At 33.7% G+C, this 12,311-nt stretch overlaps 1 protein-coding gene across 6 annotated transcripts in view; it reads right to left on the reverse strand.

Annotated features, from left to right (window-relative positions):
* The window catches only part of CEP44 (centrosomal protein 44), a 15,216-nt gene continuing 2,905 nt past the window's right edge, over window positions 1-12,311 (reverse strand). For 2 of the 6 annotated variants that reach the window (XM_027676704.1, XM_027676703.1), the window contains 10 exons: window positions 11,879-12,022; window positions 11,134-11,281; window positions 9,987-10,133; window positions 8,994-9,101; window positions 7,421-7,552; window positions 6,842-7,051; window positions 3,939-4,008; window positions 1,295-1,422; window positions 999-1,036; window positions 1-203 (listed from right to left, as the gene is read on the reverse strand). In XM_027676704.1, the coding sequence (XP_027532505.1) occupies window positions 95-203; window positions 999-1,036; window positions 1,295-1,422; window positions 3,939-4,008; window positions 6,842-7,051; window positions 7,421-7,552; window positions 8,994-9,101; window positions 9,987-10,133; window positions 11,134-11,281; window positions 11,879-11,967 (1,179 nt within the window). In that variant the 5' untranslated portion in view covers window positions 11,968-12,022 and the 3' untranslated portion in view covers window positions 1-94. Of the gene's footprint in view, window positions 204-998; window positions 1,037-1,294; window positions 1,423-3,938; window positions 4,009-6,841; window positions 7,052-7,420; window positions 7,553-8,993; window positions 9,102-9,986; window positions 10,134-11,133; window positions 11,282-11,878; window positions 12,023-12,311 lie in introns of those variants that run through there. The other 4 variants (XM_027676705.1, XM_027676708.1, XM_027676707.1 and 1 more) reach the window with 4 other exon arrangements.

The raw sequence follows: 12,311 nt of genomic DNA on the forward strand, positions 1-12,311 counted from the left end.
TACATCAGAAAAATATTTATTCAAAGCAATAAAAGCACTGGTGATCATTACAAATTCGATATTTTAAAAATTTAATGCTGTATAAACAAACATATTACTCCTGGTATCCATAAGTCTGCAGAGACCAGATCTCACGACCTGTGCTTTCAGGTATTCTCGGAGGTGGGCTTGATGTTTTCAACAATTTGAAGGTTTCTTCAATTCTGAAAATAAATTTTGTTTACACATGCTTATTATAATCAGGTAAGAAATTACTGTCTTGCCTTTAACTTTTTAATTATCCAAAATACTAACAAGCAGCATGAAACCAAAAGTTTTCTCTCATCCCCCCTTTCCTCTGCAACTGGTTTGTATTTTAAATGCCTACCATATATCATAAACCTTACATACACATAAAGAAAGAGGCAACCCAAACAATACAATTAAAATCACAGAAAAGGCTAGACATTTTTACAGGCCAGCCACTTACAGAAATCTCTTGCTAAAGAAACATTATACAAAAATGCATTTCTCTTCAAGTATAATAAAAATATTTCTCTATCAAACAATTTTATTACAGATCTCAGGATTAGTATCAAATACATCTTAAGTTATCATAATTCTTAAGCTGAGATTGGTTTTACTTTCCTTAAATGATAAAAAGCAGAGTTAAGATATGTAGTTATTTTTCAGGAAGAAAAGTTGCAAGTACCAGGGAATTCTTATCAGAAGATAAATACTATTCCTAATTTTTGTCAACCAAATTCTAAACACTCTTTAATCTCTATTTAATACTATTAAGAATGCTTTCTATTGCTTTTTAGAAATCAAAACAGTGACTCATCCCACAAATACAGAACTGTAAGTGGATTTATTATCCAGTGGAGTCATAAGGAAATGCCACACCTGATGTACAGACCTTTGAGGTTTGGAACACACATGTACATTCTCTATATGCCTTAGTCCAGTACAAATCCCTCCTGGGAAATAAATTCCTGCTGCCCTTTCCTATTACTTACATTTTACTTATCTTTTCCATTCTTTGTCTTATTGTCTCCTACAATTTAAAAGCAACAAAGTTAGTGAACTCTTCAAAGCTGACATTCTTCAGATGGACTTTCAACTTAAAGATTCAGAGAAAATGTGACTTTAAGCACTGTTTACATATCAAAAGTATTTTTATGAGACAGACCTAGATGTAGTTTTGCTTAGTTTCCTTGTTTTTCACTAGTAGTATATACAACTAAAACCAGTGCTTACTTGTTCTCTTGACCTCAGAAAGGAAATCAACCGAGCATTCCCCAGTTTTACTTACCTTTGAAATACCTGTCAGATCATGAGAATTAATGGTCATGGCTTTGGGAGATGGGTTTGTGGATAATAGTGAACTGCATCCAGAGGACTGAAGATGACTCTCTGGCATCTCCTCATTCCTCTCTGTATCTATAGAGAAATAGTCAGTTTTGTGTCACCTTTGCCTTTTTGCTCCCTTTTGCAAGGTCAGCTATCAAAAAACTTGATTTACAGTATGTAATAACAGAAGAGAATGCATTGTTTAGAGAGGGAAAAGGAGAAGCTACTAAAAGAGTCCAAAATAGGTTTCTAATTTTTTTTAAACAAGATAAATGCAGTATTACTATGTATAATATACATAAAGCAAATTCCAAAAAGATTACTAGGAAGATTACTTTATCCTGATTCCAGTAAAATCAAAACTCATGATTACGATGTCAACTTTTAATAGTAATTCCATATAGTTTACATTATTTTTATTGTAAACTGCCTGTTCAAACACATCTTTAATTGTGCTAAGTAACCTGTCTTATAAGTAGCAGAAATATTATAGAAAATGATCACCTTCTTGCTTAGCTTAAAATTTGTATCAAGCTCTTGCCATTTCCTGGCTTTCCCCCCCATGGGACAGCTGTAGCAACCATTCAGCAGAAATAGACTTTTTTTTTCTGTTATATTGGGAAGGCTGTGTTATTCTTTGCAATTTCAGATTACTAAAATTTGTGAGGGAACAGAACTTAGTATCTAGGAAAAAAAGTGTTCCCATGTCCTTATTTTTAGTAAGATCACCATCAATGCATCATACCTTTGGAACATGCTTAGCTACACTACTGTGTCTAAAAATCATATTAACTAATTTTAAGCAATTAAAATTAAAAATTGTTTCTTCTGTACAGCTGTGATTTCTGAAGAGCACTACAACTAAAAGGAGCATGAAAGCATTCCTGCTGGCCCCATAACTTGTACGCCTAAAATTTCTTGAATTTTAGAAAAACAGGAGTAACAAAATCAGAACTCAAGTTTGAAAATATGAAAATTCTCTTTTAAAGACCATCTGTCTGTTTACTGATACGAAGTCCTCAAGTGTCACTATGATGCCTTAAGCCCATAATGATTTTTTTTATTTTTCTAATTTTGTAAGCCTTATAAGTTTTATAGGTAATAGAAGTAGATTTTAGAAACAAACCCCTTTCTCCCTCCTCCCTGTAACACCCCTTAGTTTATACATTCCTTAATCCCCTCACCCCATTCCATACCCCCCATATCAACCCTATTCCCATATCCAGTAGAAGATGTTTTGTCTCTTGTCAAGGCAAGCCTGTCTTTGTTTGGAGAACGCTTATATCTTGGCCTAAACCGCAGGACAGAGTCAAAGAACTAGGTGACTCTGCTCTCTGTACCCCGAAGATGAGGAGGAATGATGAAGAGGGGGTCCCAAAAAGCCCCCCGACCCAATTCCAGGAGGTGGGCCAGGGGGTGGACCAGAGCAAAAGCCACGGGGAGGACACACTTGGGATTGGCCAGATATTGTTATAAATGTAACATCTCGGGCACAGCCCAGTGCGCGCGTCGTGTAACATCTTTGCCTTGGCATAATTAAACCCTTTCTTATCTCACCCCAGCTAAACAGCTCCTAGATTTTTTTCATAGCACCAGCTGAGCAGGCATCACTAACAAAACACTAAACTAATAAAAGGAAGTATACATGTTGCAAGCTTTCCTGTAAAATGAGGGTCCCATTTCTGAGACTACAAAATAAAAACAAACCCTGACATAATCAAGAAACTGCCTTCCTAATTTCCACGGAAATTTCTAAGATTCCCTTTTAATTACAATGCAACAGCCCAACACTAGAAAATATGCCTAATATCTGAGAATGGAAAATAGCATCTCCTCCTTAACACTGGTGGCAGGAATAACAGCTGCCACAGGGGAAAAAGGTCAAATCAATGAAGTGAATGATGCAAGCTAAGGGATAAAGAGCTATCGTTGAGGAAAACAGAAAAATTACTTATGGTCTGGGCAATGTTTTTAATTTCTTTCCCACTTAAGGCTTTTTGTAACATACTTCTTGTATGTTATCAAAATTAAGTTGAAAATGAAAGAAAAAGATTTTGTCTTCTTCTTCAAAATAAGAAAGCTTACCAAAAATGCTGGTTGGGTGGCTGCTAACTGGTTCAAAGGGATGAAATACAGACAATGTTCAGCAGTAATTTGAAAAGGAACACAGATTATGAATGAAAAGGCTCTGATTTATCTTGAGCCCCATTATAAAACTAGAAAACAGCATCATAAATACAGTGGTAGCAAAAATAGTTCCTTCTGTGCTTATGAATAGTGTATTTTCAAAACACAGTAACTGCTTTAAAGTCCAGATAACATTGTGTTTCACTACTTTAGCAACAGCATCTCAATTAAATTTATATCTTTAATATTTTGAGTAGCTATTTGTAACTATTAATTACTAAGTTAGAGTAGATAAATCTTCTAAAGAACAAATTACAGACAGGAAGTGATGAAGAGGTTAAATTCTAATCTGCAGTATGGATTTAAATTCAGAGGTCACTAAATTGCAATTATCTACTTAAAAGCAATATTTTAGTCAAGGTCAGCAAGAAGTATTTAGCATATTTATGTTAAATAAAAGGAAAATCATTAATACTCACCAGGAGAAACTGGAATGCTACTAGAAGTACATGTCCAACTTACATTGCTGGATTCTGCAGGTAAGTCTCTCTGAAATACAAGTATACTGCATTTTAGCCACATACTCTGTTTAAATCATCTTTTGACTGAACAAAAGTATACTTAAGTACTAATTATGTATGCATTTGCTACACCCTCCAGCCAAGTTGGCACTGCACAAATGTCTTTACAGGATTAAAAAAATCCAAAGTTTCCATACATATACTTCATTTAAAAAGTAGTCTATTTCATGGAGGTTTTTTTAATATCAATATTGCTGTTTGTAAACAGGTCAAAACCAGGCCAAAACATAGTGCATATAACTTAGGTATGAGTAGAACAAATAACCTTAGCTCTTAGCATGCTAACCATTTTATCTTGACAATGGTTGCCATTAGCTTAACAAAGCAAGTGTACCTTCCACTGCTGGTTGATATTCAGAAATGCAGTCCTCAGTACTAAAAGAATAGCCTGTAGATTAACTGAACCTCTTTCCACTTAAATGCTTAGAACTCAGAAGTCTATCCTAAGCTAGTTTCCCAGGCTCCTAAATGAGAGAGTGCTCTTTTAAGAAAGGTTCTCAGCTTAAGTCAATCTAATTTAAAAAGGTGGTTCATAAGCAAGGAAACATTAAATGCTTTTGAGTGCACTTTTCTAATTTCAAAGTTAAAAAACACAACACTCAAACAACATCTAGACTATTTTTTACCAATGAGTTATCATTATGATTTGAAATATCAGCCTTTAAAACATATCATTTTATATACTGAAGTCTATATCAGTTAACAGGGGAATATTATACCCAAATAAGCGAATGAGTGAGAAATAGTACATATGGTGTGGGAAGATGCTGGAAAAACCTGTAATAATGGATATCTCTTAAAAAATACAAAAATAGATATCTCTACTGTCTACGTTTAATTCCTTTCATTGAAATGGATTTGGTATCTTTCACACTTTCCCAGAGCTAAATGCACAGCTGCTGCCACTTCAGCAACAGCAAGAGACAGTGTTCCTGCTGTGTTGGCTAGATTCCAAAAATTCCCTGAAAAGTGCAAGAGTAAGAATAAAGAAGTAATTCTGAATTGTTTCTGTGTATGTGAAGCACAACTTGGACGCAATTTTATCAAACAAGGAAGCAGCAATTCTGTGACCCAAAGGATTATTTCTTGGTAGTTTTCAAAAGTCTACTGGGAAACAGGGTTTTGAAGACTATATAAATATAGATATACATACATACATATATATACATATAGAGATATATATACGCATATACATGGATATATATGTATATATGTATGTGGTCTTACATATATATATACATAACTAGCTTATTTTGCTTTGAAAAAAGACCAGCAACAATGTCACACAGTAACTACATTTGAATTTGTTCCTGAGGGTGAATTCTTTCAGTAACATGTAGTATAGAAATATAATTGCCTCACTCAAAAAATTTTTAGTGATATTTTTGAGAGTATTTTCCAAATACTATTCCAACCATGGGAACAACTGCAATAAACATGTCACTGAAGTAAAAATAAACCAAATTTACAGGAAAAAAAAGAACAAGTCTAGTCTGAAACACAAACTTTCCTAGGCTGCTACAACAATCTCTTGAAAAGAATATATTTGAAACTGGACCAAAACCGTCTATGGCTGTTCACCTGGAGGCCTCCTGAGAGGCCTAGCAAAGAAAACACTATCATTGGTGGTGTTATTTGTGCATATGTCTACTGATAATTAAATTCCAATATCCATAAGAAACTGATTTCAGATGGTAAATCACTTGAGCCATTGCTGACATGAAACTGTGTAAAAATGTGACTGAGAATGTTGATCCTTTCTATTTGAGCTACAGCCTTTAGCAATAATCTCGTGATCAGTCTGAACACTTATCCATTTCAAGACTTTGCATAACTAGCACACTTTCAAGGCGCACAGTAAAAAATTACTTGTATACAAATATTAGCAACATTTTCAAATTTGCAGGGTCAGCAACACACACAGAGCTCCTGGTTATGAATAAATTCAGCATTTTTACATCTGTGGAGAAAAATCCAACTATTTTCCACAAGAGTTTTCACCTTCTGGAAAGCATCTGACAGTATGTGAAGGATACACATGAGATGCATATGCAAATACACTTTGAATTTAAGCACGTGATCAAAAAATTTATGCTATGGCTCACTGCATCTCGAAATACTTACATGTGTATTTAAATGAAATTATATAATGTGCACACAAGGACCTTTCAACAGCATGAAAAATAACTCAGAGTCTTAATGCAACAAAAGACTTGATATGCTATGTCAAATGTAGCTACATCACAACTGTAGCACTTTCACACATTTAAAACTGCAACAAACATCATGGAGAAGAAATAGGAAGTGGGGGAAGAGGGCGTAAACAGGAGAAAACAACATCAATTAGGCTAGAAATTTCAAGGAGCCACAAATTAAAAAAAAGACTAAAATAAGAATTAACTCTTTAATTAACCCTGCATTTTCCATTGCACATGCCATCTATTTTTGTCAACATCAGTTGTATTGAATGAAGACTTGATATTCAAAAGTCTTCTAAAACTTCCTTCTATAACTTCACTAGTAAATAAAAACACACCGAAGCACAACTAATGAAAATGGGTTTAGCTATTCCTGCAAAAAAACAATTCCCAATGGAGAGTTTTTTTCATAGAGCATGATAGCTCAACAGAACTTAACAATTGAAAAAAAGTCACCACCAACTCCATGAACAGCATTTCCATTCAAATTGTGTCTTTAAAACCAGTAAAAAGCACATACGGGAGGCAGGAAGAGCAGAAACAGACCAACAACATTGAGTCTGGGCAATTTTTGTTATAGCATTAAAATAGAAGTTAACATACCTTTTTAGATTGTAGCAACAGTTCTGTTTCAAGAAGCAACACCCGATTCAACAAATTATTCCAGTCCTTCTCATCTACGATCACCTTTCCTTGCAGTTTCTCTTCTAAAACTTGTAGTTTATCTTCTATCCAATCTAGCTTATGAAGCTTTTCCTGGCAATCAGCAAGCTGACTCTTTAAAAACTCAATCTCAGAATTACCTTCTATGACCTGAAAGTATGGATAAGAACATCTAATTTCTAGTTTCAAAACATACATAATTCATCATTTAATCAATCAAATTAAGTGCAATCTTTCTCAAGTTCAGTAACGGCATCCTGCTACACTAGAAAAATATTTTCCTTTAAGAATTGTCATAATATGCCTATCCATGGAACTCAGCTTTTAAAAGAAACTGTTGACAGAACTGTCTCTTGAAAGGTCAGTACAATTTAAATGACTTTTCTTTTTTCCAATTTTTTCAATATATTTGTTGTAGAACTATTTCAGCTATAATGTAAAAACCTTTATCCCTTCAGAAAAACCCTGTAAAAAAATTAAGAATACATGCAGAAAGCATCTTAAAATAAAAGTTCTTACTTGTTCACATTTAACTTCCACAATATCATGATCTAGGCACAATTCCTCCTCATTTCCCCTCTGTGCTGGAAGGGGTAGTGGATGAATGTCACCACTAACTTCATTTCCTGAGTGTCGCTCTACTAGAGGCTTCTTTTGAGTATGTTAAAAAACAAACAAAGAAAAAACCCCAACAAACTGTTGGCGTTATTCATTACAAGAACATTTCAATTTATTAGCCAACTAATGACACATAAGATCTATCATTTTAGTATTTATTTAAATATGGCAATCTTATCCCAACTCGTTACAAAATACAGAAAGCGAGAGCAGGCAGTTTGATTTAAAAAAAATCATACAGACTTGAAAGAACTGTAAAACAAATATGCACACACTTTATCATATATACTGTGTACCTTGTTTCCCTTCCACAAACAGAAATGAATGAAATGCTATCTCCTTTCATAATGTAAGGGTTGTTAGATTTTTAAGTGTGGATTTGGAGGTATGTTAATACATCTAGCGAGATTCATAGACAGTTCCAACATCAAAACCATGACTAAAAGATTCAGGAAAAACAAAAGTTTAACTAGGAAGCTCAGAATTCTCTCTTTGACAACTGTCACCAAAATAGCCCTAAGAGCTACAAATTTAGTTTCCTTTGAAGGCTTCCCTTAGAGAAAACAAAGTAAGAGAAAAATTTTGCAATTCCTTCTAGGTGGATTAAGTCCTTTGATCATGCCACAAAACAAAACAAAATTCTTAATCATTAAGAATGCACAAGTACTAGTTTTGTGCAGCATCTTATTGCATACAGATTCCTAGATGTTTTAGTGAAGCTGAAATGTTCCTCTTCTAGGGCATTCTTAATACACACTATATATCCCCATTCATTTCTACCATTAAACAATCAGAAGAGAAGACAAGCCATTTCAAATACTTTCTTTGTGAAGTTTTCCACACTGATAAAAGCAGTATTTTCCTTCTAAATAGAAATCACCAACTTTGGGCAGTCACAGTCCTAAAAGTTTTGTAAAACTTTATTTTGCACCCCTTTAGCAGAAAATATTAAGAAAGCTGCCTCCTCCACATGTCAAGAGTAGCATAATGCAGAATTATTTTTACTCAAAGCATAATCATTTTACTCTTGTAAAACCAAAGCCAGGAGACATTAAGAAATCTTTGCTGAACAGATTCAAACAAAAAACAAAAAGTGGTCTGAAAGCTGAGTTGAAAACACATGCATTAGGCCAAGTACACTTCATTCTCCAAACACAGGTTCTTTTCCTGATTTTACCTTTTTTCATTGCTGTCCCTTCATTTGATACAATTCAAATGACAAACAACAGCACTAGATTATTACCACCAAGACTTTGAGATCAACTACTCAGTAAAAGAGAGGCAACATCCTCTGTATTTCAGCCATTATTTCAGTCAACCACACTTCAGGGATAAACAAACAAACACCAGGTCACCTCAAAACTGGTTTGATTAAGTGTTAAAATCTAAATAAAAGCACAAATTCCATCAAGAGTGTGAAATGCTACAAATGAGATTAACCTTTAGACATAAAACAGAAATGTTATTTTCGTACCTGTTTGGAATTCAGAGCGATGCCACTAGGATCAGCAAGGCCTTTACCACAATTTGACCATATTTCATATTTAAAAGGTCTGAGTTTTTTCCTCGTTTGGAATTTAACCTCCAAAGTGAACAGAAGAAAATAAGATAGGAAAATTTTCCACGATTACACACCCCACTTTTTACCATCACTAATAGTCAGAAATATTTCACGGCGCACACACACAAACACATTTAAACCTCTGTAGTACAATAACGTCTAAAAAAAAAATTATCCAAATTTACAGAGAACACAGATGCACAAGTGCATGTCATATTTATACACTCATTAATGCCTATGCAAAGTTGCATCAAAGGTGGTTGTAAAATAGAAAAGACAATTTGAACCAGAGTTGAAATGCAAACAAATAGAAAAAATTGTAGTTATGTTCCCAAAAGTAGCACATTAAGTATACAGAAGGCCTGAAGACTGTTATAAACTCAAAGGAAACAAAATCCTGTAAAATAGGAAGACTGAAAATTCTTTTCATTAAAGCACAGACTGATACACAACACATACTGATAAAAATAATGCCTTAACAATGTAAACAAGTATCATTGATGAAAATACTCAGATTTGAGAACCAAATACAAGTGTCATATTTAAACTGTTACAGAACTTCAATATATCAGATGATCTTGCTTTGCCTTTATGTCCATGTGCAAAGTTTAATGATTCACATGTTCACGATGTCAAGAAGTGCAAAAGAAAATATATCACTGTAAAGACACCAAGAACTAGATATATCTTCATTCTAATATTTTTTTCATTTATACTTCAAAGAATTGGCAGCTTCATGTCTTGAATGATAGCATTCAAGCATCTTACAATGGAAATTCATACTAATTATCCATTGTTTTGTCCATCAGCGATGTTGCATCTTAAATAAACTGGTCTTTGGCTTCTACCTGCAGCATCAAGCATGTCAAAAGAAACTTATAATAAAAGTAACCTTTTAATCAGTACCTTATTAGAGTTACTCAATTCCTTATGTTTTTTCACCACACAGTTGATAATGTCACAAACAATTTGCATTTTTCTTTCCGCAAAGCCAAACTGAAGAAATTGCTCTTTTGTTAAAATTGGTTTATACTGAAACTGATCTCGAAGAAACTGCAACAAAACAGGAGTTTACTTCACTTTCAAAATCACCACACAATTTGCTGTAGAACTGGCATGGTCGTATTCTTATTTTACTACAATCTTTTCTTTCATTCTGCACTTCAACAGTTAAATCTTTTCTCATTCGATTTTTTATATATATATAAATGTATATATAGCTGTTTCTTTTAACTAGGCTTTAAACATACCTCCTCTTCCAGAAACATTTCATTTGCATCGCTCTTCTAAAGTTTAACCCACAGTCTTAAGATTCATGAAATAAATGACTGTAGTAATTAATACTAAAAAATTTAAAACAAAGATTTTCCAAAGTGAACGTGCAACAAAATGTTATTTCAATCTCAGCAAATGTGTCAGAGGTTTATGTAAGGCTCCCCCAGAACCTTTCTGTAAAGCAGTCTCTGTCCTCCTCAGATGGAAAACTAGTCTGAATTAGCCACCATTTGTTAATACATCAAGCCACCTTTTCTAAAAACATGCTTATGGATATTTTAAGGGTAGTTTAAAGTTATTTTCAATCAGTTAAGAACTTGATTCCAACTTATAAAGTGTTAAGTATTCGAGTTCATAGATTAAAATGGCATAGCCAGTTTTAAAATAGCCATATTTCTTAATTGTGCTTTCATTACAATTTTTTAAGTTTTATGTGGGGTTTTTTTTGGTGGTATGATTTTTTCCAAGGTCACATCTATAAACCTTGTTAGGTAATAAATATTTCAGTATTCTTTAAAACAAAAAACCATTATTACTGTTTCTGCAACTATCTCAAAATAGAAAGACTGTTGGCTAACACCACTCATCCTTATTTTCAGGAAAACCTAAACCCTTGCCACACAGTGACTTATTACTCATTTTAAATCCTAACAGAGCTACAGTTCACACTTGTTGCCAAAAATTTTCACTTTCTAATAAAACTCATAGTAGATGTTTAATTTTTGTGAGGCTATACTCAAAACTGCATTTCTTCTACAAAGAACACAAAGACAGATACCTTATAAACAGCTTCAATAAAACGCAAGTCACTCTTTGCTGTCAGTTCCACATCACACTTTACCAAAAGCTCTGCTACGCAGGTTGAAAAAGAAGTAAAACAATAGCTGATGATAGGCAAAAATGCAGCTGGATCACCCTTTACTAACCTATTAAGAAACAAAAGTATTTTACACAGTAGAAGATAACAAAAGCCTTTCATTACATGAATTCAAACATTTAACTTGAAAAGCATTAATATAGCCAGCAAGTTATATCCAAGTATCTCTTTCATTTTAAGGTTTTTTTGTCCAGGCATATATCATTCAGCAGTTTTCACTGTTATCTGTATAATGCTCAAAAAAAAGTTCTTGTGATCTTCACATAATTTAAACATCGACAGGTCTAAAGCCCACCAGCATTTTCAGCTCAACATTCAACACCTTTTTTTAATCTTTACAGGATGAAACTTCCTGAATGAAGTTTTGCAAGCACTTAGAAAGAAATTACAGAGGTGAGATATCACCTGAAGAAAAGAGAACAGCAGAAGAGCAAGACAGTGATATACTTCAGGATTATTCTAAGGATTGCTCAGAGGAGGAAAATGCACCCTTTCGTATTCCACTTCTCATTCACCAAACCCCAGCTTCCCGCAGACATATGCTCTGCTTACTCATCACTATGTGTAATGCTAATATTTATACATAGCTTGTTTACACATCTTGCTGTCATCGTGTATTAGCTCAAATTTTCACACTGCCACTTACACTGTATAATCCACATCTCTTGGATAACTTAACAAGCGAAGTCCTTGTTCTATTTTTCTTAAACTTCCATTTAGGTCTCCTGTTGCCATTATTCCAAATGCTATTCTTCTTTCAGTATGAAATAAATGTAAAAAAGTACATCCCCTTTAAAAAAATTATGTACACAAAAATTACAAAATGCAATAGAATTACCACTGAAATTCAAAGGGTTTTGCTCCTCTTTCTAAACACTACTATTTCCAAAGCATTACAATACAGCACAGAACTACAGCTCGATACCAGTTAATACCAGGCATCATCTTCATTCATTCAAAAGAGGATCAAGCAGTAATCCTCAATGTGATCAACTACCAAAGAGTTTTAAAGATATCTGAAAACATATTAAGAATTTAGTGTTGGCTAAATCCACTAAAACTGAATGAAAACAAGTCTC

Source organism: Neopelma chrysocephalum, unplaced genomic scaffold (genome assembly GCF_003984885.1).
Source record: "Neopelma chrysocephalum unplaced genomic scaffold, ASM398488v2 Primary Assembly neopelma1_42, whole genome shotgun sequence".
NCBI lineage: Eukaryota > Metazoa > Chordata > Aves > Passeriformes > Pipridae > Neopelma > Neopelma chrysocephalum.